General features: G+C 49.3%; 1 protein-coding gene across 4 annotated transcripts in view; it reads left to right on the top strand.

Annotated features, from left to right (window-relative positions):
* LOC138814912 (synaptotagmin-17) overlaps positions 1-21,490 on the top strand; it is a 49,029-nt gene extending 27,539 nt beyond the window's left edge. For all 4 annotated transcript variants that reach the window (XM_070004019.1, XM_070004021.1, XM_070004018.1 and 1 more), the window contains exon 8: positions 19,781-21,490. In XM_070004019.1, the coding sequence (XP_069860120.1) occupies positions 19,781-19,977 (197 nt within the window). In that variant the 3' untranslated portion in view covers positions 19,978-21,490. The remainder of the gene's footprint in view (positions 1-19,780) is intronic.
* Positions 21,491-27,098: the final 5,608 nt, after the last annotated feature.

The following is a 27,098-nucleotide window of genomic DNA, read 5'->3' as shown; positions in this document are numbered from 1 at the left end:
ATTTTAATCCCTAGGCAAAGCCGGTAATGAGCCTGTGGGCTGGGCTTTCCCTGGGAGAAGGGAGGAGGAAGGCCGCTCTCCACAGGTGGCTTCAGTGATTCAAGCTTCAAAAAAGGAAGAGAGGGGAAAGTTGGTTTTCAGTGGTATAACACATGATCCAGAGGCTTCCAGAACATTCTGGGAGATTAACTTAAGTGGAGTTGGCTATCGAGGGAGAAGGGAGGAAATGGAGGGAGGGGGAGAGAGGAGGAGGGGAAGGAAGGAGGGAGAACAGGAGGAAGGGAAGGGAGAAGGAGGGAGGGAGAGAAGAAGGACAGGAGAAGCAGGGAGGAAGGGAAGGGAGAAGGGAGATGGAGCAGCACAAGACCCCTGGTGGGTTGATGTCTCCCTGAGAGGCCCCCGGGAGTCAGGGCAGCATGGCGGTTGGTTAGAAACAGCGCTTTCTTTACTAGGAGTAGATGGGGTGCTGCGAGTCAGCCTGGAGGAACACCCCGCGGCCTGCCCACCCTGTCCACCGCCCACACCCCCCCCCGCAGCTGCTCTGACAGCTGACCTGGGCATAGGCTTCCAGGGACCCATTGGCGATCGCCAGTGCGGGAACCCTGGAGAAAGGGAGCCAGCCAAGTGTGCATGGCTTGCTCTTTCCCAGGCGAGGTGTAGGGAACATGGCTGGCTTCAGGCTTACACACACACGCAGAGTCCCCAGAATGACTAGGCACTGCGGCCTGTGACTGTCCTCCTCAGCCAGTGCCACAGGGAGGCGCAAATAGGAGGATCTGTAGTCCAGGCCTGCCTGAGTCTAGAGAGCTTAGCCCCAAAAGGAGGCCGGAGGCATGGTTCAAGTGGTAGAGCACCTGCTTAGCAACCGTGAGGCCCCCAAATTCAATTCCCAGTTCCACCACCAACAAATCCTGACACCTGGACCCCCATCCACAGGAAGGAAGGCAGCCTGGCCGCTGGATTTTTCAGAGCTCCACAGAGGCTCTCTCCTCCACGGCCTGGCTTGGCCAGCCTTTGCCTGCTCCGCCATGATTGCCTGCCCACCCACTCTGGCTTAGGAGTCCTGCCAGGCCCTGCCACGGGTGCCAAGGCACCTGGTCTGTTTTCCATAATGACTTGGCCTTCTGCAGTTGGAGCAGCAACCCTGCTCGCTGACTGAGATGAGCAGGGCGGTACCACAGGGTAGACAAGCAGCCACCTGCTCCCCTGGAAAGACCCCTAGTCCTGGGGGAGGTGAGGCATGAAGAGAGCTCACCTGAAATGTAGGGGAGAGAGGCCTGGGGAGCAGGCAGAGGTCATGCCAAGCATGTCCAGGAGACAGAAAGGAGGGAAGCAATTTCGAGGGGCACTGCTGGTCTCAGGGGAGAGAGAGGCTGTGGGGGTGCTCCGTGGCCTGTCTCCCCTGCCACAACCCACTCCTCTCTGGGGCCATCCAGTGGCCCCCATCCCTCCCCTCCCAGCCTGGCTTAGTGGACCCCCGCCTCAGCTCTGCCTCCTAGTGGTCACATGGACCGTGGATTGTTGGGCACAAGCTACAGTGTGTCTTCAGTACACGGCCTTGGGTGAACAGTTTCTCTGAGCTTCCCATCCCAAGCCTGAAGATCATTGGCCTTAGCTTGCCTCTCACGATGATCAGTGATCAGGCACCACTAGATGAAGCGATGCTGACGCCGATGATGGATAGTCTCCAAGAGGAGCAAAGCCTGCAATCACATCCACTTAGGTTTACATCTTGGCCTCCTCCATTAATCAGCTGTGGGACCTTAAGCAAGTGACTCCACTTCTCAGAGCTCTGTGTACCCTCTTGGGCAAATGTTCACAGGCATATGGGAATTAAAGGTACAGCAGCACTGTGTGGACCCATCCAGCCACAAGTGACCACTAGGGAAATCCCAGCTGTTGGTTTGGCTCCTATCAAGGTGATGAGAGGGGACTTGGAGGGCTGGCACGCAGAGGTTCACAGCCCAGCCCAGCTGCCTGTGGATTTCTGCTGCCAGCCTCTCTCCTTCACCTAACCGCCATCACCACAGCGCTCTCTCAGCTGGCACAGTGCCCGGGAAGCTGGAATTGACACATGACACATGCAAACCCAGCTGGAGAGCCAGGCGGGTTTGGGCTCTTACGGTCCTATGATTTGGCAGCATGAGAGATGGGTCAAGCCAGAGCTACTACAAGCCTGGGTTCCCTCCCAGCCCCTCATAGGACGTAAATGGCTGACTGAGGAGCGTGATCTCCCTCCGCCCCCCACAACACACACACTGTCCAGCCAGAGGACCTCAAAGCATGCCCTTGGAACACCACAGCATGAGGAAGCAGGCAGAGGGGATGCACTGAAGGATGAGACCCCCATCAGCCTACGCGTGGACCCCTGGGCTCGTATAACAAGGATTTCAGGTGTCCAGGTGCAGTTCCAAAAGAGACTGGATTTCTGAAGAACCAGGAAGGGAGAAAAAAGTGGGGGCCAAGTGTTCGAGCATGATCACCAGCAATACAGGTCAACCTGCTTGAGAAGAATGGCAAGGTGGCAAAGGGTAAGGTGGACATTTTAGGAAGCGACAACGTATCACAAGTGAAGTAAGACCCTCACCGGATGGGCTTGGTAGCAGAAGAGCCATGACAGAAGAAGAGAAGTTTTGTAGCCTTGACTATGCACTACATAGATCCTGGTGGTGGGAGGGGATGGGAGAGAGGAACTGGGGGGGGGGGGCGGGGAGAGGCCTCTGGGGAGAGATCTAGACTCAAGCATGTCAAGCATGTCTGGTCACTCTTGGCTGTGAAGAGAAGAGACAGCAGGAAGTGTGGATATGGAGTGGTGAGCCGTGTCTTCACCAGAGTGCTGAACCCCTTGCTCAATTCCCAGCCTCCAGGCTTCCCTTCTTCCCAGAAAATATTAGTGACTCCGGAGGACGCCAAGGGACACCCTGGTCAGCCAGACCTGGCTCCTGTGTGGCTGAGCACAAGTTGCTTGGTCTCTTACCTGTTTCCTTTGTCCAAACAGCGAGGTCAGAAAGTTGGGGTTGGGAGGGAGGCATGTGTTCATGAACCTCCTGTGCATGTTCATTGAATAGATACATGTAGAAGGGATGTTTTATTTGATGGCTTTTTTTTTCCAGCTGGAGAAATGGGAACTCAGAGAAGGGCAATGTAATGGGGTTTAGCCAGAGGCAGAACAAAGACTGGCGTCCTTCCAGACACCAGCTGCAAGTTCAAGTCCCCCGGTCTGCCTCCCTTCCGACTGGTTGGCTACAAACTCAAGGTTCCAGTGACTATCTTCAGATCAGTGATGTGCTGCAACAGCATCAGGGCTCGCTCACTTCTTTGCGGGTCCTGGGTGCTGTCCCTGAGCCTCTTTGTGTTCTACCACTTGAGCCACAGAGTCACTTCTGGCATTTTCTGAATAGTTTATTGGAGATCAGAATCTTACAGATTTTTCTGCCCCGACTGGCTTTGAACCACAAGCCTCAGATCTCAGCCTCCTGAGTAGCTAGGATTATAGGCCTGAGCCACCGGTGTCCAGCTAGTGCTGAAGTTTTATTATATTGAAAGGATGATACAATGAAAATCTTGCTGGGCACCGGTGGCTCATGTCTAGCTTCTCGGGGGACGGAGATAAAGTCTGTGATTCCATCTCTAGGTAACTAGAAAAAGCAAGCCCAGGGGCTGGGAAGGTGGCTCAGTGGTAGAGCGCTTGCCTTGCAAGCCGGAGGCCCTGGATTCGATTCCTCAGCACCATATAAGAAAAAAGAAAAAAGCCGGAAGTGGCGCTGTGGCTCAAGTGGTAGAGCGCTAGCCTTGAGCTGAAGAGCTGAGGGACAGCGCCCAGGCCCAGAGTTCAGGCCCCACAACCGGACCCCAAAAAAAAAAAAAAAAAAAAAAAAGCAAGCCCAGAGACATGGCTTAAATGGTAGAGTATAAACCAAACCAAACAAATATGAGCCCCCAATACTGGGGGGGCAGGGGCTGGAATAAAATCAACCAAGGGAAAATGATGATTTTAAATTGGGCAATATGAGCTGAGAAAGAGCCACCTGTGCAAAAAGAGGAGCAGAATAGTCTAGGAGGAGGAAATGACAGACGCAAGGGTCCTGGGGCAGGAATGAGCTTGTTTGGCTCAGAGGGACAGAAGGCCAGAGTGTCCACGTGAAAGTTAACAAAGGGAGTGAATTACGCAGTGAGGCTGGAGCAGTAAGCTGGGGTGAGGCTCGGGCTGGGAGTGTAGATGATAAGTATTTATCAGACACCTAGTGGTTACCCACGGCTGTTTGGCGTTGGGGAACAGATGTGGCTCCTGGTGCCACGGAGGACTGGAAGAGATGACGTGCATGCAGAGACTTAGCACACAGCAGATGCTCTGTGGGTGGAATCTTCTCTCTTTTCCAGTTTGTAAGTTGACATGAAAACTGCTTCTTTGGGTCCCTCCTGGGAACAGCACAGAATGTCATCGGCTCCTCATGGAAATAATTTTGGGGGAAGGAGTTATGGGCAAGGTCTTTATTCACAGGTGGGTGACAGCACAGGGCTTCCCTGGGTCTTGACCAGCAGGGCCCTGCGCTGGCCAGGGGGGTGGGGGCGTTGGAGCCCCTCATACCCTTGGCCTCTTCCATTCCATAAACAGGCCCAGGAGGCAGAAAGCTGTCCGCTAACCCGTCTGCCAAAGGGCCCGTAAGGTATCTGCTGTTCTTATGGCTTGTGAGGGCAAGGGATGACTTGTTCCGGTTAGGGAGCATGGTTGCTCAAGGTCAGGGGGAAGAGGAGGAATTCAAGGCTGGCTCGTTGTCCCTCCAAGAGTTGCAGCCAACCTTCCTGACCGGCTGGGTCCCCCAAGGGCCGCACGCTTGGTGGGTGAGCACTGTCTCACCTGAGCTTTGCCGTGCCAGCAGGTGCAGCCTGAGGGTCTCATCCAAAATTCATGGGATCAGATTTGGTCTCCCATTGCAGACTTGCCACGCTTTGGAGTATTTGCATATGCATAATGAGCTATCTTGGAAAAGACCTAAGCATACCATTTTTATTTAGTTGGTTAATTATGTAGTTATTTATTTTGTCAATCATGGGGCTTGAACTCTGGGCCTGGGCGCTGTCCCAGGCTCAAGACGAGTGCTTTACTACTTGAGCCACAGTGCCACTTCCGGTTTCCTGGTGGTTCATTGGAGATAAGAGTCACACAGACTTTCCTGCTGGGGCTGGCTTTGAACCAGGATCCTCAGATCTCAACCTCCTGAGTAGCTGGGATTGACAGGTGTGAGCTACAAGCATCTGGCTTCTTTTATACACAGAGCCTGAAGGTAATTCTGTACAACACTGTAAATCTTTCCTTAAAACTTTTTTTTTTGTTTTGCATAAAACAAATTTTCCACTGTGGCATTATCTCTGTGCTCAAATGTGCCTGACTTGAGAGCATTTATGGATTTGGGAGGCTTGGACCAGGGCTGGTCAATCAATTTGTTTCTATGCAGTTGTGCAGAAGAGAGAGGAAGACGGAGGAATTCAAATGACTCGGCGCAAAGCCCGAAGTTGTTGTACTTGTTAAGGAAAGGCTAGCCACTGTGATACCTCGGCCACTTCGGTGTTTGTGGTTTCACCCAAGAGAAGCTTATTTCTGTCCAATACTCTTTCATGAGTCATTTTGTGCATGGTCCTTCCACGGGTGACCCAGGCACTGTCTGCCCTGTGGTTCTGGGGCCTTCTCAGGCTCTGTGGGGTTTTGCCTCTAGATGGTGGATGGGAGGGGGGAAAAAGGGAGAACAACAGAGACAGGGAAAGAGGGAGGAAGATGGAGACAGGGAGAAAAGAAGAAGGATGGAGAGAGGGAGAGAGAGGGAGAAGGATGGAGAGCAGCAGAGTGCTGAGGGGTCTCTGGGAGGATCTCAGGGACCAGGCCTGGAAGCCGTAGATGTGGTCATAGGGAATCCTGGGAAATGTAGTCCAGCTGTGTTTCCAGGGAGAGCAGCGAATGGGCTCTGTGGCCACACAGCCACCTCAGCTACCTGAACCCAGGCAGGCAAAGAACAGAGCCAGCCATGCCCCCCCTCCCCAGCTCTAAGTTCAAGATCAGGTCTTACAGGGGGAGGTGCTGCTGGTCTCCGGGTCTCCATTAGACCAGTGGTTCCCTGAGGGGGTGATTTCGCCTCCCATAGGAACTTTGGGGTTGTCAGGACTCCAGGAGGTCTGCTAACATCTAGCGAGGAGAGACCAGAGATGCCATGAACCCTTCCTTCCATCCCCCTGCAGTGGCTGGCATGGCCCACCACACAGAGGGGGCCTGGAGCCAGCGCAAAGGTGCAGTCCCCAGCCCCCCGCTGAGAAGGGGAGGGGCCACTGCCCGCCCTGGCCTGTCTGTGGCTGCTTTCTCTCCTGAGAGAGGCCCCATCCATGCCCAGCTGTTTCTCTGTACTACCTGCCTGAAGAAGCAGGGCAGGGGTGGAGCACAGCTCTCAGCTGGGGAGTTCTCCACGGACTTCCTTCCCTGACTCACCGTGTGCAAACAGAAACACCTGCTCTGTAAACAAGCCCCCCACCCACCCAGCAGGGCCTCAGAGGAGGGGGGAGAAAGGGAAGGCCCTCATGAAGGGAAACAGGGCTTTTCAAACTCAGCCCCCTACTCCACCCTACCTTACAGCCCAGGGATTGTGTCACACGTGTCATGACATGAAGGGGTCCTGGTGGATTTTTAATATTGTTTTAAAGTACTGTGTGTGTGCGTGCACGCACATATACATATATTTTTTAGATATAACTTGTGTATTATTAGGATATCGCCATACATGCACTAATAATCATTACTAAAGTGTCGATAAGGGTAGATAGTGATTTATAATATTTACATATTATGGGTGTCTACATGACATTAAATATCAGATAGATAGATAGATAGATAGATAGATAGATAGATAGATAGATAGATAGATAGATAGATAGATAGATCTGCACAACCACAAAAGGGCAGATGTAAAATAATAGCTACAAATCCCAATTTCCCCTACCACTAGGTAACCATTGGACTGAGGATAGTGCCTTGTGCCTATAATTCCAGCAACTAGAGAGGCAGAGATAGAAGGGTCAAATTTCAAGGCTCCTCTGGACAAAAGCACTAGGAAAGTGAACAAAAAGCCAAAGGGCTGGGGATGAGGCTGGAGCGGTAGAGCACTTGCCTAGCCAGAGGAGGGCCCTGGGTCCAATGTGTGCCAGTGTGTGGGGGTGAGTGTGTGCTTGAGCATGAATGTGTGTGAATGTGTATGTGTGTGCACTGTGTCTATGCATGTGTAGATGTGTGTATGAATGTGTGTGTATGTATAGATGTGTGTGAAGTGTGTCAGTGAATACATACAGTGTGTAAGGGTGTGAGAGTTTTTGAGTGTATGTGAATATATGTGTGTGTGCATGCATCTCTGTCCTTTTGTTAGCATGTAAAGCATATCACCTCACTAGACTGTGTCTTTTTTTTTTAATTGTTGGTGGTGGGGCTTGAACTCGGGGCCTGGGAGCTGTCCCTGACTTCTTTGTACTCAAGGCTAGCTCTCTACCACTTTTTATTTTATTTTTGATCAGTTGTGGGACTTGAACTCTGGGCCTGGGTGCTGCCCCTGAGCTCTTCAGTGCAAGGCGAGCGCTCTACCACTTGAGCCACAGCGCCACTTCAGGTTTTCTGGTGGTTCATTGGAGATAAGAGTCTCACGGACTTTCCTGCTGGGGTTGGCTTTGAGCCGAGATCCTCAGATCTCAGCCTCCTAAGTAGCTAGGATTACAGGCGTGAGCCACTGCACCCAACTCCAGCTGAGGTTTTGATTCTGCCTCAAACCTGAGCACCAGAGGAGCCTCTGAAAAACACTGGCAAATGTCGTCCATCCTCCCCACCCTCAACACCACCCAACAGAACCTCCCGGGGGTAAAGCTGGGGGCCTGGTGGGAAGGTGTGACTCACGTCCCCTCTTAGCTTCAACAGGTGTCATGTGACTAGCGCCGGCGACATTTAGTGGTGAACATTTTCTCCCAAAGCCATGCCAACATCTCCAAAACAAATGTGCAAAGAGCATCTTCATCCCAATGTATAAATTTTAGTGGCTCGGGGGAAAAACAAGCACATTGCTTTACAGTCACACCTTTAAATGCTTCCTCTGAGATGATGTGACTCATTCAGCTCTGGAAGGGCTTCTTCAGCCCATATGTCTGTTTGGTGAGCATGGCACCGCATGGCTCAGGCTCCACTCAAAGGCATGATGAAGTGGTCCCACCGCTCCAAAGGAATTTCAAGAGCTTTTCATCTTCTCTCTCTCTCCCTCTTCCCTCTCCCTCTCCCTCCCCCCCCTCCTTGTCTTTCTCTCCCTCTCTCTCCCTTCTTCCCTCCCCTGGTCTTGGGACTTGAACTCAGGACCTGTTCCTTAGCCTTTTCATTCAAGGCTGGTTGGTGCTCTACCACTTGAGCCATAGCTCACACCCAGCTTTGGGGTAGTTAATTGGAGTTAGTCTCATAGACTTTCCTGCCCGGGTTGGCTTTGGACTGTGATCCTCAGATCTCAGCCTCCTAGGTAGCTAGGGTTGCAGGCGTGAGCTACCAGTACCCGCCAGCATCTTGACTCCTGATCGGCTCATTTTGATCTGGAGGAAAGAGGGTATGGGTGATGGGTGGAACTTTTCTTTCTGAGATAAGAAAAGGAGAAAGGAGCCGTTGCTTATCTTTTTTGTTGTTGTTGTTGGTGGTGGTGGTGTGGGGCTTGAACTCAGGGCCTGGGCACTGCCCCTGAGCTGTTTTGCTCAAGGTTAGTGGTCTACGACTTTGAGCCACAGCTCCACTTCCAGTTTTTGAGTGGTTAATTGGAGATAAGAGTCTCACAGACTTTCCTGCCTGGGCTGGCTTTGAACCAAGATCCTCAGGTCTCAGCCTCCTGAGTAGCTAGGATTACAGGAGTGAGCCACCAGCACCTGGCCTGTTGCTTTTCTTTGAACTTAGATTCCCGCTGGACCACACAGAGTCACACAGTGGCTGGGCCCTCAACCTCTTTACCCCTGTTTCCCACCTGAAAAATGAGGATATAAACAAACAGTATCTTTCCTCATAGGGTTGTGCTGTGGACTCAGTTTAAACACACACACACACACACACACACACACACACACACACACACACACACACACACACACACACACACACACACACACACACACTGTTTTGCTCAATGCCCAGTAGTACTGAGGAGCTACAGGATTTACTGTCTCTGATTTTTGTGATTATAATACAGCTGTATAAATTGTCATTATGCCTGTTGGAAGGGAAATCATGGAGGAAGATGGTCCATCTGGGCAGCTGCTGTGGATCACAAAATGAGCCAGGGAAGTGGGGAAAAGATCACCTTAAGTCATGGGGGACCAAAGAAATAGCAGAGCTGGAAGGGGTGCTAAGACCATGTAGGCCTGCTAGTTTAAATGGGGAAACTGAGGCCCAGGGGGAGCTAATCCAGGGACAGGGTTAATCTGAATATCAGAAAGAAGGTAAGAGGGAGAAGGCAAGGAAGAAGAGGAGAAGAAAGAAGAGGAGGAGGACAAAAAGAAGAAGAAGAGGAGGAGGAGAAGGAAGAGGAGGAGGAGGAGAAGAGGGAGGTGGAAGAGGAGAAGAAGAAAGAAGAAAAGAAGAGAAGATAAGAAGAGAAGATGAGAAGAGGAAGAGGAGAAGGCTGAGGAGGAGGAAGAGGAAGAAGAGGAGGTGGTGAAGGAGGAGGAGGAGGTGGAGGAGGAAGAAGAGGAGGTGGTGAAGGAGGAGGAGGAGGAGGTGGAGGAGGAGGAGGACGGGGAGCTCTGGTTGGAAGAGGAAGGGATGCCTGGGTTGTGTAGAGAGCCTTCCTGCAGGAAGTAGGGGAGGAAGCAGTTTGCACATCTGTGTGGGTCCTCACCCCCCAGATGAACATCCTGATGGAGTGAGAGGACGCCCCTCCCACCGTGAGGAGCCCGGAAGGACGGTGCCACAGCCAGAGATGATTTAAGTATTTCTTTTCTAGAAATCAGGGAACAACTCACCCCAGCACCCAGGAATTGACTCTTGAGGTACCGTGGGGAGGTATTAAGGATCTGAGAGTCATCTATAAGTTTCTATGCTCTATCAGGATGCTCGAAGTTGGGGGAGGGGTCAGTGGGAGCCAGGAGCACAGATCAGAGTCTATTATTATCTTGTGAGCCAAACATGAAAAAAAAAGGGGGGGTGTTGAGTCTGCTCCTGTTTTTTTTTTCTTTTTAATTTGTGATGTTTATTACACCCACATTCAAAGTCATCCAGCTTCTCTTCCAGAACCGTCTGCCTTGGCAAACGAAATTAGCAGCGCAGAGAGTTGAGCTCCTACAGGGAAGAACAAATTTCCTTTTTTTTTTTTTTTTGGCCGGTTGTGGGGCTTGAACTCTGGGCCTGGGCACTGTCCCTCAGCTCTTCAGCTCAAGGCGAGCGCCCTACCACTTGAGCCATAGCACCACTTCTGGTTTTCTGGTGGGTAATTGGAGATTAGAGTCTCACAGACTTTCCTGCCCCGGCTGGCTTTGAACCTCCATCCTCAGATCTCAGTCTCTTGAGTAGCTAGGATTACAGGTGTGAGCCACTAGTGCCCAGCCTCTTTTTTTTTTTTAACAGCCAGTATCAATATGGGAAAGGTTTGCAGTCCCCCCAGCTTCGGGGCCCTCATGAGGTCCAGCGAGGTGGACCTCAGTCTTCCTAGCTATAGCAAGGGCAGGCCATCACAACTTTCTGGGAGCACCGTTTCTCCATCCACTGCCAATGTTGGTTGTTACTACTAGTGATGCCAAGCATGGAAAACCCCTCCGGAGAGCTCATGGGAAAGCTCAGCGTGCTGATGCATGGGGCGTACTCAGCCCTGGACCAGACACGTAGCAGGTGCTTGGTAAAGCAGTGATCCTTCCCACTGCACCTTCAAAGTCTGACCTGGGAGCCCACGTTGTACCTCTTATTGATCTTTTCTCTTGCCAGCTTTGTTGTCCTCATGTTATTTGCCATGATCATTAGCATCCTAGAAGCAAAACAGGTTGAATACTCTTTCGAGAAAAGTTAGACATCCAACTCCAGAAAGTGGTGACTCACGCCTGTCACCCTAGCTACTAAGGAGGCTGAGAGTTGAGGATCAGGGTTCAAACCCAGCCTGGCTGGAAAGTCCTTGAAATTCTTATGTCCAATGAACCACAAAAAAAGAAAGAAAAAAAAAGCTGTAAGTGGGGTGTGGTGTTAATGGGTGTAGAGCACAAAAGTTCAGGAGGAGTACCCAGGCCTCTGAATTCAGGTCCCAGGACTGGCACCAAAAAACAAACAAACAGACACACAGACAAACAAACAAAAAACACAAAGTAGAATGGACGGGGTGTGTATATTAGATTTCCCGGTACTTGTCTCTCCACGGGCAGTGAGTCTCTTGAGATTGTGGCCTCCAGGGTACCTGAGAGCCATTCTGATTCGTGAGAGAAAACAATGTGACAAAGAAGTAGAGGAACATCTCTGGAAGGGGGTTATTTTACAACCTCTGGGGGAGAGGACACTACAAACATCTCTCCCATTTGAGTAAAACTGCCCTTAGTAGGCACTTTACCCTTAAACTTAAAAAAAAAAAAAGTGCCAGGCTCTGGTGGCTCATGCCTGTCATCCTAGCTACTCAGGAGGCTGAGATCTGAGGATTGTGGTTCAAAGCCAGCCCGGGCAGGAATGTGCGTGAGACTCTTTATCTCCAATTAACCACCAGAAAACTGGAAGTGGTGCTGTGGCTCAGGTGGTAGAGTGCTCACCTTGAGCTGAAGAGCTGAGGGACAGCACCCAGGCCCAGAGTTCAAGACCCACGACCAAAACAAAAACAAAAAAACTTAAAATGTCGACTGTGTTTGAGATAAACTTGTCACACCTGCTTTGGCCCTCTCAATAATAGATCAAGAGTCATAAGTCTCAAAATAATCATGAATGATCACAGGTTAAACATCTTTCCATTCTGTGAAGGAAAGGATTGAGCCCTTCTACTACACTTCTTTGAGTTCATGTATCACAGACCATTGTGTTAAATTACTCCAGTTTGGGAAATCAGGTGATCAAGTCTAATAATCCATTTCCATCACTATCACAAAATACCTGGCGACTGGGGATTTTATAAAGTACAGAGATATTCATTTAGCTCACAGCCAGAAGAGATTTGGTGGCTGCCTTCATGGGAACCTTGTGGTGGATAGCAACACAGCAGGAAGGATTCCATGGTGGGACAAGAAGCCAGAGAGAGGAACTGGGAAGGTGGCTCAGTGGTACAGCGCTTGCCTTGCATGCATGAGGCCCTGGGTTTGATTCCTCAGCACCACATACACAGAAAAAGCTGGTAGTGGGCGCTGTGGCTCAAGTGGTAGAGTGCTAGCCTTGAGCTGAAGAGCTGAGGGACAGTGCCCAGGCCCAGAGTTCAGGCCCCAGGACTGACCAAAAAAAAAAGCCAGAGAGGTCAAGGAGTCAGTTCTACTCTTTTTTTCTTTTCTTTCTTTCTTTCTTTTTTTTTTTTGGCCAGTCATGGGGTTGATCTCAGAGCCTGGGTGCTGTCCCTGAGCTTTTTCCACTCTGCCACAGCTCTACTTCCAGTTTTCTGGCGGTTCATTGGAGATAAGAGTCTCACAGACTTTCCTGCCCAGGCTGGCTTTGGACTGTAATCCTCAGATCTCAGCTTCCTGAGTAGCTAGGATGACAGGCATGAGCCACCAGCACCCACCAGTCTTACTCTTTTATAACTGCCCACCCTGCAGGACCCAACTAGGGCCTTAAACTCTTCAGAGAACAGCACCTCCAATGACCTAAAGACCTCCCATGAGACTCCAGCTTTTAAAGGAACTGCCCCCTCCATTCCTCCACACCCCCATCACACAGCTTTCTGAGGGCAAACCACATCCAAACCATAGCCGTGTGTTCCAATTGTGTCTAAATCCATGAATAAGACCTGGGTTTAAGAAGGATGGATGTGGTGTGTGTATGGATTCTGGCATCTGTTTGTTTATTTTTCCACCATCTAGGTTTTACACAGATTGTTGGGAAGTTTATTCTAGATGACTAAGGAGTATAGTTAAGAGTATACCTACTATCCTATAACATATTAATGTCTTCTTTGCACTGCATTCCCCCAGAGCAAGCAGTAAGAATATTTAAGGGGAAGAGGGAGAGGATGTCTACAATAAGATTTTTTAGTTGGGAAGGAGAAGGGGAGAGGGGTAGACAAATGAAGGGAGGAGGTGGCGGGGCAGGGGAGAGAATGCAGTTGAGAACTCATGGTATATACCTCAAAATTAAGGAAAGTAAGGGAAGGGGTGGATTGAAGTGGGGGGGTGAGATTGAGGGGGCCGTGACGCTGATCAAGATGCCACTGTATACATAAACTTCCCTGTTGAATGGCACCTGCCCTGTATAGTCACTTAAAGGTAATAAAAATCAGTTTAAGAAAGAAAAAGAAGGAGCTGAGGAATAGAGATATAAGCAATTGGCTGCTTTTGCAGCTCATTTGCCTCCAGTGCGGGGTGTTTTTGAATCACCCACTAGCCAGGTGACATGGTTAATGTTATCAAGCAATTTGCAGGCACGATGCCTGCCAGTTCACTCACTTCCCATCAGAAAGGCTGAATCAGACAAGAGCTCCCACCTCCTCAGGGCCCAGTGATTCAACCCGCCAAGTTACTTTGCAAATTGGAATAAGGAACAGAGACTATTAGACTTCCTTTTCAATTTCTTCCCTTCTGGCAACTTAGATGTAGGTTCTCTAAGAGCGACTTAATTTTTTTTTCCTTTTCCAAAATAATATGTACTTGTTAGAAGTTCCAACTGCATACATTCATGTCATACAGAAACTGGAAATTTTCCTTTAGAGAGAGCTACAGTTTAGCGAAGGGAATATTTTTCCCCAGATATTGTTTTCATTGCATAGGTGAACATTTCTTTTGACAAAAGAGATCATGTTTACATAGACTCTTTCACAAGTTCCTTTTGTCTCCTAGCAATATGTCTTAGAGAATTCCCCCCCCATTCCATATTTGTAGTTTTGACTCATTTCTAACTGTGAGATTGGATTCCCATGGTATTATTACACCAGAAATTATGTAATTAGCCGGGTGCTGGTGGCTCACACCTATAATCCTGGCTCTGTAGGAGGCTGAGATTTGAGGATCATGGTTCAAAGCCAGCCCAGAAAGAAAAGTCCATGAGGCTCTTAGCTCCAATTAACCAACAAAAGTCTGGAAGGATAGCTGTGGCTCAAGTGATAGAACACAAGCCTGGAGTGAAAATTGCCAAGTGAAAACAAGAGGCTCTTGAATTCAGGCACTAACACCAGCACCTTCCACCCTCCCCCCTCCCCAAAATGTAGTTAGTTCTTTCTAGTCTTGGTGTAGGTATCTCCCACTACCTACTAAGGAGGTAAGCATCAAGAAGGAGCTGAAAGGGGCTGGGAAGGTGGCTCAGTGGTAGAGCACTTGCCTTGCATGCATGAGGCCCTGGGTTCGATTCCTCAGCACCACATAAGGAAAAAGCCGGAAGTGGCGCTGTGGCTCAAGTGGTAGAGTGCTAGCCTTGAGCTGAAGAGCTGAGGGACAGCGCCCAGGCCCAGAGTTCAGGCCCCACGACTGGACCCCCCCCCCCCAAAAAAAAAGAAGGAGCTGAAAATAAGAGGAGAAAGGGAGGCAGGCCAAGCCAAGGGCCTTGCTTAGTGGCATCTGCAGTGAGCGGGATTCTGCACTCCACCCTCAGGTCAGTACTAGAAGAGCCTCAGCAGACCTGCAATCCTGGTGCTAACAACTGATTGTACCAACTCAGCCCAGTGAGAGGTGGCTGCCATGGTCTGCATGCTTGTTCCTTTCCTAGGAGAAGGTGTTCAGAGCTGGGTGCTGACCAGGCATGGAGCTCCAGTCTCCTGATGGGGCTAATGTCCTTAGAGAAAGCTGCCTTGCAGCAAGAGGGCGCCATCTTGGATGCAGAGAGAGAGAGAGAGAGACAGAGAGACAGCTCTGGCCAGGCTAACATGGGCTATGTTAGCCAACTTGACCTTTAACTTCCCAGCCTCTACTACTGTAAGAACCCACCTAGTTTGTGGTAAGTAATGTGTTACAGCAGCCCAAATAAACTAAACAGGTACTCAGGGCAGAGTCTGGGAGACACCAGGTCCTGTGGTCCTCCTCTACCGGAGTTAAACGGACAGTGTGTAATTCTACCATATATATAGTGGTGGGGCTTGAACTCAGGGCCTGGGCGCTGTACCTGAGCCTTTTCACGCAAGGCTAGCATTCTGCTATTTGAGCCACAGCTTTACTTCTGGTTTTCTGGCGGTAAATTGGAGATAAGAGTCTCACGGACTTTCCTGCCCAAATCCTGCTGGATTTGAACCACAATCCCTCAGATCTCAGCCTCCTGCATAGTTAGGATTACAGGCGTGAGCGACCTGGCTAATTCTCCTGTTATTGATAGATGCAACACTCAAGCGTACTGCTGACTGTGGGAATGGGCACTTGAACTTTGATGCAGACATGGCTGACCCTCATCCCCAGCCCCCTCTGAGGTCAAGCTACTATGATGTGGCCCAAGACACCCTACCAGAAAGCACACTGTGCACATAGACAAGCCGGCATTGCCCCGGCAGAGAGTTGCTCAGGTAGAACGATATCCTCAGAAGCTGTGAGGACCCTCGGGGTGGGAGAAGGCCACTCACTCAGCCACACTGCCTCATGGGGATTTTGGCAGTGCCAAGGTTTCCTTCTTACAAACAGTGCACCCTAGGAACAGGCAGACAAACTTTCCTGTCAATAACCAGATGGTAAATATTTCAACCTTCAAGGACTATATGGTTTCTCTAGAAATTATGTCTATGGTCTAAGTGGTTGTGATCTCCCCAAATCAGATGTGGGAGGCCTAAGGCCCCCAAGTGGTGGTTTTAGGGTATGGAAGCTTTGTGGGGTGATCCCACAAAGCCCTCATTATCAGGATGGGGCCTCAGGGAGCTAGCTTGTCTCTTCCTCCCTGGAGGACACAGTGAGCAGACCGCCATCTATGAGAAAGAGTACCCTCACCAGACACTAAATTTACTTTGATCTGAGACTTCCAAGACTCTAGAACCAGTCGCTTTGCTTTTGGTATTTGGTTAAAGCAACCTAGCTAGCAGTCTGAGACATAAACCCTGCCTTGTAGCACAGAAGCAGGATTGGGGTAAACAAGTGGGTTTGATTGTGTTCTAATAAAACTTTATTTACAAAAGAAGTGGTGGGGCCAGGTTTGGCTTGGAGGCACTACTCTGCCAACTCTGGCTATATAAAACAACCTTGTACGTATGTCTTTGTGCAGACAGTTCAATAGGATGTAGAAGTTCAATAGAAGTAGAGGCGCTGGGTCACAAGTTGTCATGTTTTGTTGTTATTTGGGTGATACTGGTGCTTGAATTCAGAGCCTTGTGATCCCTGGGCTTGCTTGCTTGGCTGGCCCTCTATTACTTGTGCCACTCCTCCCAGCCCTGCTTTTTGCTGGTTATTTTGATGATGGTCTCTAATGGACTCTTCTACCCAGACTGACTTTGAAACCTCAGTCCTCCAGATCTCAGCCTCCCGAGGAGCTGGGATTACAGACGTGAGCTGCTGGTACCTGGCAAAGTCATGTTGTTTTTATTTTGAGCATTGAACCACTTGGTCCGCCACGAACATCACACGAACTACTTTCAATCTTCAGTTTTCCAATGATAACAAAGCCCCGTGTCCATATACAAGAGTTCTGGCCCTCATCATCCCTCATGATCATGTTTTGGTGGGGAGGAGATAAAAGCACATTTCCCCTAAGAGAATGAAACCAAATGGAGCCTGAAATCGTCCCACGCTGTTAATCTTGCTTTACATTTAAGGCCGATCTGACTCGGGTAACTTGCTCTCATTTGTTAAGATCACACTTTACATTAGGCACTAGGTATGGGTCAAAAGACTCTCTGAGTGTTACCTACTCAAAAAACTTGATTCAGTAATTCCTTGATGAGGCAAAGATTCCATTGCTAATATTCCCCTTTATTGTCAGATCCTCATGTTCTCCAGGTCCACCTGCACCTGATGAGCACATTACTGAATGTCCAAAACATTATACATGGTCCATTTTTTTCCCTTGTAGAGGTGACACATTCCCAGACACCATTGAGAGAGATGACATCGTGTTTGATTTGTCCTAGGGTCGGTTTTGATTTTTGGCGTTGGAATGAGATCTTGTGTTTCTTCTTCCACTTTTCTTTCTGTCCCCTCTTTTTATCGCTTGGGATTCTTGGTGTGAACCCCACCGGGGAGAGTGGAGGAGTCTCATTAGCGCTCAAGCTCTGTTTGGTGCTGCATATTTTTGCTGTTGTATTTGAGAATCGGCCTCCCTCCTAGGATCCAGCCTGCCTTTGCTCAGCTCACGCTGAGCGAATCTGTGATGTTTCCCATTCTGTAGTCCTTCATTTATAACCGACGCAGCCTGCATCCCCATTAGCGAGATGGCATGCTTAGACTACCCATGCATAGATAACGAACGAGGCCGCACTAGCCCAGGAAGATAAATCAAGCTAACGATCTCATTAGGCTTGAAAGACAGAAACAAAGCTTGCATTGGAGTGAACAGAGAAGCCTTCTGAAGAGATACATGCCACACAGCCAGGGGCGGGGAGCTCACGGCCATTCCCTCAGCAAGCTTGCCTCTGCTACGTGGAATGGAGGAAGGATGAAGTTCCTTTTTATAAAAGGCAACAGACAGAAATATAGAATGGAGGCCAGGTGCCAGTGGCTCACGCCTGTAATACTAAACTACTCAGGAAGCTGAGATCTGGAAGATTGTGGTTCAAAGCCACCCTGGGCAGGAAGCCCATGAGACTTTTATCGCTAATTAATCACAGAAAAAGCTGGAAGTGGCGCTGCGGCTCAGGTGGTAGAGTGCTAGCCTTGAGCACAAAGAAGCTCAGGGACCATGCCCAGGTCCTGAGTTTAAACCCCAGTACTGCCAAAAACAAAAACAAAAAAATAGAATTGCAATGGCAGTGTTTACTGTGTACTCACCATTCACTAGGCTCTGTTTCCTGAGAGCTGTATTCTGCATTGATTATGAGATAAGTTCTACTAAGAATCCTCTTTTTGCTCGTGGTTTTCATTGGCATGTATTAATTATACAATGAGGGTCATGTTGCAGTATCTTCATAATGTATACATCGTATCCCGTCATCCTCACCCCTTTTACCACCCTTCTTTGTCCCCCACTTCTTTTTTGGGGGGGGTCCGGTTGTGGGGCCTGAACTCTGGGCCTGGGTGCTGTCCCTCAGCTCTTCAGCTCAAGGCTAGCGCTCTACCACTTGAGCCACAGCGCCACTTCTGGCTTTTTTGTTATGTGGTGCTGAGGAATGGAACCCAGGGCCTCATGCATGCAAGGCAAGCGCTCTACCACTGAGCCACCTTCCCAGCCCCCCCCCCACTTCTTATTAAACCAGTTTCAACAGGTTTCATTGTTCTAGTCCCATACATGTATATAAAGTACTGGAGCCTATGCAACCTCTTCATGCCTTTCTCCCTCCTGACATTCTTTTTTTTTTTTTTAAGTGTATGCGAGTTATACCAGGGGGTTTATATTATATGCTAGTCAAAGTAACCCCCTGGGCTGCCCTTTCCCTGCCCCTCCCCCAGCATCCAGTGGCTTCTGTGAGACTCTCATATCCCCTTCATCCCTGGATGCAGTGCATTTCCGTGTTATTCACGCTCCCTCATTATGAATCTTCTTTAAGTCAGGCACCAGAGGCTCACACCTGTCATCCTAGCTACTCAAGAGGCTGAGATCTGAGGATCGTGGTTCAAAGCCAGCCTGGGCAGGAAAGACTCTGACACTCTTATGTCCAATTAACTACCAAAAAGCTGGAGTGGCTCCGAGTGGTAGAGCACTAGCTTTGAGCACACAAGCTCAGGGACAGCACCCAGTTCCTCAGGACCAGAAAAGAAAAATTCTTTAACCAACCAGGAAATTGAGGCTCAGAGAGTTTACTTTGTTTGCTTGAGAGTCCCATAGCTTAAACCGAGCGGCTCTCATGGGGCCGCATTATCCCCCTTCCAGGAGACAGTCAGCTGTGTTAGGAGACTTGTGAGTCGTCACTGTCCAATATGAAGGGAAGACCCACTATTAGTATCTAGTGGTAGAGCCCAGAGATGCTGCTAAACATCCTCCAGTGCACAGCAGAGGATTATGTAGCCCATGGCGTCCACCGCGGGGAGCCCCTGGCCGACCCACTGAGCTGGACTGCAGTGACGGCTCCTTGTTCTACCAGGACTGTCTGTGTGCCATGTAGGAGGCCACTCTGTGAGGCCTGTGGCGGGCGGCCCAGCCATGGGCAGGACAGAGGCTGTCGGGAAACATGGCTGGCATGGTAAGGGCCAGCGGCAGGCCACATGCCAGTAGCTCCCCAACTGTCATCTTAGCTACTTTGGAGTTTGAGATCTGAGGATCTCTGTGTGAAGCCAGCTCCAGTTAACCACCCCAAATCCAGAAATGGAACTGTGTCTCAAGTGGTAGAGTGCCAGCCTTGAGCAGAAATGCTCAGAAACAGTGCCCAGGCCCTGAGTTCAAGCGCCAGGGCTGGCAGAGAGAGAAAGAGACAGAGATTGACAGCAGGTGCCCTATTCAGCTGTTGCAAAGACTTGGGGAGGCAGAGGTGAGGGAATTGGGAGGGGTGGTTTCTGATTCTCACCATGAAAAGAAACACTAAAAGCTTCTGTCTCTCTGGCCTCCTTCGTCCTGTCTTCTCTCCACCTGCCTCCCCAGTGTTCGGCCACAATGTGAAGAGCAGCAACGACTTCATCGGAAGGATCGTCATTGGCCAGTACTCATCCGGGCCCTCGGAATCCAACCACTGGCGGCGGATGCTGAACACCCACCGCACAGCCGTGGAACAGTGGCACAGCCTGCGGTCCCGGGCCGAGTGTGATCGCGTGTCCCCGGCCTCCCTGGAGGTGACCTGAGGCCACAGAGAGGGCAGCTTCCTTGGTCAATGGAGACGTGCAATTACAGACACTGCCATGTGTACACTCATACTCCAGACTCTCCTGTGTACACCCGCGATCATACAAACACACATCAGACACTCCTGTGTACACACACACCCGACATTCCTGTGTACACACATTCACAATCATACAAACACACACAGCAGATACTCCTGTATACACACAATCATACAAACACACCCACACACATCAGACACTCCTGTGTCCACACCCTCTCACTCTTATTCACATACCAGACACTCCTGTGTACATACACAGTAGATATACCTATATATACAACCACACAAACTCACAAACACCAGACACTCCTTTGTACCCCTCCCCCACACACACATACATTGCATCTTGTCAGAACTGAGAGAAAGCTATTGACCACAAGATGGCCGCCCTCTCTGAGGAAACTATTGACTACAAAATGGCCGCCCTCTCTGAGGAAATTATTGACTACAAAATGGCTGCCCTCACTGAAGGAGACCTGAGAACTTTCTGGAAGCTCTATTCATCTGCCATGGAGCTGGGTGGGCTCTGCTGTGGGATGTGTTTGCAGGGTCTGCTCATGCTCACACCCCTGTCCTAAAATGCACTTTCAACCCTCAGGCCACAGAAAGGCGGCCTCCCGAAGAGAACTGTCCAAGGACTAACTAACTCTACCAAGGGTCTGGCCAGTCTGTGGGAGGCCTGGACCCCCATGCCCGCAAACACACCGCCAACAGGGCAACTTCTGAACAGGGGGGTCTTCACACCTGAAACCTTTCCCCAAAGGTGTAAGTATCTTTGTCTTCTCCTTAGTACCGGTGTTAAATAGATTAGACTATGTGGAGAAACAAAATGGTGACAAAAAAAAAATCCAATGTTAGAAACTTCTCCCAGCTTAACTGAATGTGTCTTTGTGGTAGCTTATTCCAATCTAGGGGCTCCCTGTGGGGGCATATGTTTATGCCCTCATGTGTGTGTGTGTGTGTGTGTGTGTGTGTGTGTGTGTGTGTGTGTCCATCACAGATGAACGTGTGTGTCCTCTGGGGAGTTAGGATCTCCACCTTGGGCCCCCCTTCTCTCTCTGTCTCTAATGTTCAGTGAGAGTTCACCCAGTGTCCTCGCATCTGTCAGAGACCCTCCCACCTTGGATAACAATAATATATGTATATGTTTGTATCGCGTATATAGGGTATGATAGGGCAACAGTAACATTTAGTGACTGAATCACGGTGGCTGTGACCCACCAAGAACCTTGCCACTCAGTTTAAGATGGCCACCACCCCCGTCCATGGTGATTTCCTCCTTAATCACACTCTGAGGCTCGTTCGGTGTTTGTGTGTGAACCAGTCGTGTCTCACGTGCCAAGACCTTAGTGTAGGTACAATAGAGCTCTCTTTTCCCGATGGATGATTCTGTGTCTTTCTCCACAGTGTATTGTCTGGTGTGCTAGGGAGCTATTTATTGAAATTAAAGATTATTTATTTGTGCCATGCATTTGTGTTATCTTCTTTTTCTTCATGACATAAAGATGGGGGAGCAGAGCAGACATGTTTATTATACTCGTGGGTTTTGTGAGTCAGTAATTTAGGCCAGATTCAGCTGGAATGGCTCAGCTCTGCTCCACAATACCTAGGGCCTCACCTGGAGCACCTGAGGGCCGGCACGAGGGCCCCTGGGAAGGATTGTTCCCTCTCGCATGGGGTGGTTGGAGCAGCTGTCAGTTTGGGCTTCCTCACAGCATATAGCATGTTGGTAGGGTTCCAAAGACAATAACCCCAAAGCAAGAAATCCATCTTGCTTTCTATGCTTTGTCTGTACAAGTTACACAGACTCATTGCTATCGTATCTCCTTGGTCAGAGCAATCACAACCCTCTGCTGAACCTTAGGGGGAACATCCAGAAGGAGAGGCAGTGACATTTTAGGAAAAGCTTGTGGGACAAATAGAATATAGCACCACTGTCTTTGGAAGATGTAACCTGCTGTCGTAATACAGATGGACACCCAGTCATGTTGGCCCACTGGTGGTCAAAGGACCATAGCAAGAGAAGGTAAGGGTTTAGGTTATGTCTCTTCAGTTGTAAGCAACAGAACATTGATGCAAACTTGTTTAAGCATATAGTTTGGGCTTCAGGCATAGCTGAATCTAGGGATTCAGTGAGACCATAAAGCTTCATTTCTTACTCCATCTTTTCCCTACCAGCAGCCAACTATTTCCAAATCTTCCCTCCCCTCCCCTTCCCTTTCTTTTCCTTTCCTTTTTTCTTTGCACTTATTTTTTTTTTGTGGATAGGGACCTGTGCTTGCTAGACAGCAAGTCATATTAAATCTCAGTTTAAATTTTCCCATCCTGATGCTGTTATTGTTTTGTCTTTTTTGTTTTTGTTTTTGAGACAGCTCGGTCTCAGACTGGCCTGCACCTCCCTGTATAGCCCAGGTTGGCCTTGGCCTTACAATTCTCTTGCCTTAGCCCCCAACATTTCAAAGCCAACAGCAAAGAAAGTCTGAGACTCTTAATCCCCAGTTAACCACCAAAAAAGCCAGAAGTAGAGCTGGGGGTTCAAGTAATAGAGCGCTAGCCTTGAGTGTAAAAGCTCAGGGCTCAGCCGGGCGCTGATGGCTCACACCTGTAATCCTAGTTACTCAGGAGGCTGAGATCTGAGGATTGTGGTTCAAAGCCAGCCCAGGCAGGAAAGACTGTGAGACTCCTATCTCCAATAAACCACCAGAAAACCGGAAGTGGTGCTGTAGCTCAAGTGGTAGCGTGCTCCCCTTGAGCTGAAGAGCTGAGGGACAGTGCCCAAGCCCAGAGTTCAAGCCCCATGACCGACAAAAAAGCTCAGGGATTACACCCAGGCCTGAGCTCATGCCCTAATGCCAACACAAAGGGTAAAAAAGCATGGGAGGACAAAAACTATAAGCTAGTATAGATGTACAATAGGCATTAGGAAGAGAGATGTGGCTTTGTCGTTTGGCTTAAAACACCATAGTTCAAATCCTGGGCCCATCATGACTTAACCTGGTACCCTTGAACCAACCACACAGTACCTCAAAGCCTTCATTTCCTTGTCGGAGCCCTCAAAATAAGACCCTGAAGAGAGCAGGGCTTGGGTGCAGATAGCTTATTGGGAGAAGCAGAAGTAAAAGTCAAGGAAGGAAGAAAAGCATTGTGGGAAGCTGGAGTTTGATCCTGCAGCCCCCTTCTTTCATGGCTTGAAGGCTGGAGACATGGAGTGCATGCCCTGCAGGATGAATCTATGTGGGTTGAGCAAGCATCTCAATCAGCCTCCCTGGGCAGAGAAAGAGGCACGTGGGCTTGGTAAGGTGAGCTTTGCGCATGCATGGTCTGATGGCAGCCCACAGCAGTCACAAGTGAGCTCAGATGAATTGAGTGACCGGAGTGGAGTGAAGGGGACCCTCAACCTCTGCTCCCCTCTTTAGTAATAACCAAAGACTGGTTGAGCCAAAATCTCCTTTAAGCCCCACACAGCCACTTATAGGATTGGCATTGGTAAATAAGGACATTGAGGTTGAATGTGAGTAAGTGGCAGATCTGGAAGACCGGCCCAGGCCTGTCAGACTACACTTAGCACAGGCTGAATGGGGTCTCTCTTCCCTGCCAAGAAAGATTTGCGGCAGTTCTAGCTCAGTACCTCAGAATGTGATCTTATTTGGAGACAGAGTCCTTAACAAAAGTAATCAGGGGAAGGACAGTCATGAACATGGCCCCAATCCAAGATGATCAGGGCCCACTTTCAACGGGAAGTTTGGACACAGAGATGGAAATGCACAAGGGGAAGAACTAAGGGAAGGGAAGAAGAGGGGAGGGGAGAGAAAAGAAGGGATTGGAAGCAGAGCCATTGACAGGTGAAGGAGAGAGACATGCATGGCTCTCAGCCCTCAGCCCTGCCTACTGGACAGGACACCTGGATGTTGATCCTTCGCCATTCAGAACAAGGACACAATGGCTTCCTGGGATTTAAGCTGCCCAGCCAGGCGCTTTGTCAAGGAAACTAAAAGTTAGCCTTGGCGACCTCAGATTCAACCAATTGTGAGAAGTTTCATCTGTACTAAGCATGTACAGATGTGTGTGGAGCTTTGAACTTAGGGCCTGGGTGCTGTCCCTTAGTTTTTTTCATTCAACGCTGGTGCTCTACCATTTGTGTCACACCTCCACTTCCACCTTTTTGCTGGCTACCTGGAGATAAGAGTCTCCTAGAGTTTCCTGCCCAGGCTTGCTTTAAACCTCAAGCCTCAGATCTCAGCCTCCTGAGAACTTAGGATGACAGGCCCACGTACAGATTCTATTCTTAGTGTTCTACAAACAATGCAGGCCAACAGCTGTGTATGAGACACTGTCTTGGGCATGGTAAGTCACCTGGGGGATGTGTTTGGCTTCTATGCAGCTATCAGGGCATTTTCCCTAAGGGGCTTCAGCATCCACAGGTGTTGGTGTCCGTGTGAGACCTGGAACCAAGGCTCCTCTGATTCCTGTAATTCAGAGTGGGCACGGCCAGCTTGCTCTCTGTGCTGCCGTCTCTGAAAATGGGTGACAGCCCCACAGGATGGAAGTGAAGATTTGCTGGAACAAATCTTGGCACACACACAGCGCACGGCGGCTATTATTACCCAACCGGCGCGTATCAGGCAGCACTCGCTGGGAGAGCAGAGGAGCAATGGTGGTACAGATCAGAGCCAACCACATCTCCAGGAATAGTTTGTCGGGACACAGAGATGTGTTGAAAGGTGAGAGAAGGACTAGAGTTTCTATAGAAACCAGGGCATGAGGTGTCTTGTGGTGGGGTACCCACTTGTCATAATTAGCATCTTCTTCCTCCTCTTTCTCCTCCTGAGGGAGGAGGTGGGAAAGAGAGACACAGGTCACTTAAACACCCTGTTGATAGGGACCTGAGCTCAAAGAGAAAGCTTCTGAGAGCAACAGCGGTCTATGTGTGCTTTGGTTTTTCCAAGTCTGTGCATGTCTTGGCAACTCCTTGTTTCTATTCAGCTGTAGTTCTGAGCTTAGACTGACTTTATAGGACCTGAGGGTTCCAGCCTCAACCTGGGACTCGACAGAAGCCATGAGCCTGGCCTGCCCTGTGCAGAGAGGACAGTTCCTGCTCCAGAGCAGCAATCTGGGGCACTGGCATTTCTCTCCCAGCAAGTCAGGAATCGCTACCAGGAAGAAGTTTTCCTTTCCTTTCTGGATGGCTTTTCTTCTGCTGGGAATGGGATAGCCACCCTTTGCACATTCAGAAATACCTGTGGAAATGATTCCAACATGGTTGGTAGTGAGATACTAAAAAACTCATGCCTAGAAAAACAAAAAGTAAGACAGGGGAACAATGCCCTAGAGTTTGGCAGCGGTGAATCTTTCAGTAGCATATCAGTCAGTTTTGCATCACTATAACAAAAAGCTTGACACAGCTGAATGCGTCAAGAGGTGCTTGTCATTCTAGCTACTCCGGAGGCTGAGATCTAAGGACCATGGTTCAATGCCAGCCCAGGCAGAAAAATCTGTGAGACGTTTTTGTTGTTGTCATGGGGCTTGAACTCTGGGCCTGGGTACTCTCCCTGAGCTCTTCAATGAAAGGCTAGCACTCTACTACTTGAGCCACAGCACCACTTCCAGTTTTCTGGTGGTTTATTGGAGATAAGAGTTTCACGGACTTTCTTGCCCAGGCTGGCTTTGAACCATGATCCTCAGATCTCAGCCTCCTGAGTAGCTAGGATTACAAGCATGAGTCACCCAAGCTCAGTACCTATGAGATTCTTATCTCCAATAAATTACTCAGAAAAAGCCAGAAGTGGTGCTGTGACTCAAGTGGTAGAGTACTAACCGGCACCTGGCTATACCCAGTATTTTTTTTTTTGGTAGGTCATGGGGCCTGAACTATAGGCTTGGGCACTGTCCCTCAGCTCTTCAGCTCAAGGGTAGTGCTCTACCACTTGAGCCACAGTGCCACTTCCGGCTTTTTCTGCTTTTGTGGTTGTGAGGAATTGAATCCAGGGCCTCAGGCATGCAAGGCAAGCACTCTACCACTGAGCCACCTTCCCAGCCCACCCAGTATTTTTAAAGGTTCCATGGTGACCTAATGGTCATTATTGAGGTATTTCATTATTTCTAAGTACTTATATGTGACAGTCCTGACTGTATATATTGTGCGTGCGTGTGTGTGTGTGTGTGTGTGTGTGTGTGGTGTCTATGCGTGTATGTTACAGTATTACTCAATATCCATGCTTGTTAAGTGGAGCAGGTGGTCAGTCTCTGGCTAGTAAGCTTGAGATGTACTGCCTATTTTTATAAATAAAGTTTTATTGTAACACTGTTGGGCCCATTTCTGCATCTCTGGCAAAGCCAAAAATGATAGCGATCCCATGGCCTGCAAAGCCTCGAACATTTACTGTGTGGCTCTTAACAGAAGGTGTCAAGCAATGTCTTGTAAACTTTAACATGCATGCAACCCGATAGGGAAAAACCAAAACACAGTTCCTGATTTTGTAACTCTGGATGAGGCTGAGACTGTACATTTCTAATGAGCTCTCAAGGCCTGTGGATCTGCTGGTCTGTAGACTACACATAGATTGGAACAGTAAATTGCTAGTGTGCGTCCACACAGAGAGGAGACCCGAACTGACATACCAAACCTTCAGCCATCATACTGAGACCCAGGGAATGGACCAGGATTATTTTGGTTCTCTTCCTTTGCACCAGCTACTGTTTCTCACCTAACTTGTTCACACTCCCGGGGCACATTGCTACATTTGAATGCTTTGTCCTCTCAGAGAGCCATGTCAAAATGTGATGGTGTTTGAGAGATGGCACCTTGAAAAGAGGTATTTATGTCTTTCATAATGAATAGACTAATGCCTTCATCTCAGAAGTACGCTTGCCTTCGCTTCCCCCCCTTCTCTATCTCCCCCTGATCTTGTTTTCCACACTGTGATGATACAGCAAGAAAACACAGGCACCTTGATTTTGACCTTTCCAGGCTTCAAAGCTGTGAGCCAAGAGATTCTGTTCCCAATAAATTACCCAGCCAGTCTCAAGAATTCTATAATAGAAGCAAAGGAAAAAAAAAAAAAAAGGACTAAGATGAAT

Source organism: Dipodomys merriami, unplaced genomic scaffold (genome assembly GCF_024711535.1).
Source record: "Dipodomys merriami isolate MVZ:Mamm:240054 unplaced genomic scaffold, mDipMer1.0.p SCAF_62, whole genome shotgun sequence".
Lineage (NCBI taxonomy): Eukaryota > Metazoa > Chordata > Mammalia > Rodentia > Heteromyidae > Dipodomys > Dipodomys merriami.
Note: the sequence above shows the minus strand (reverse complement) of the source record. Positions and strands in the feature narration are given on the sequence as shown.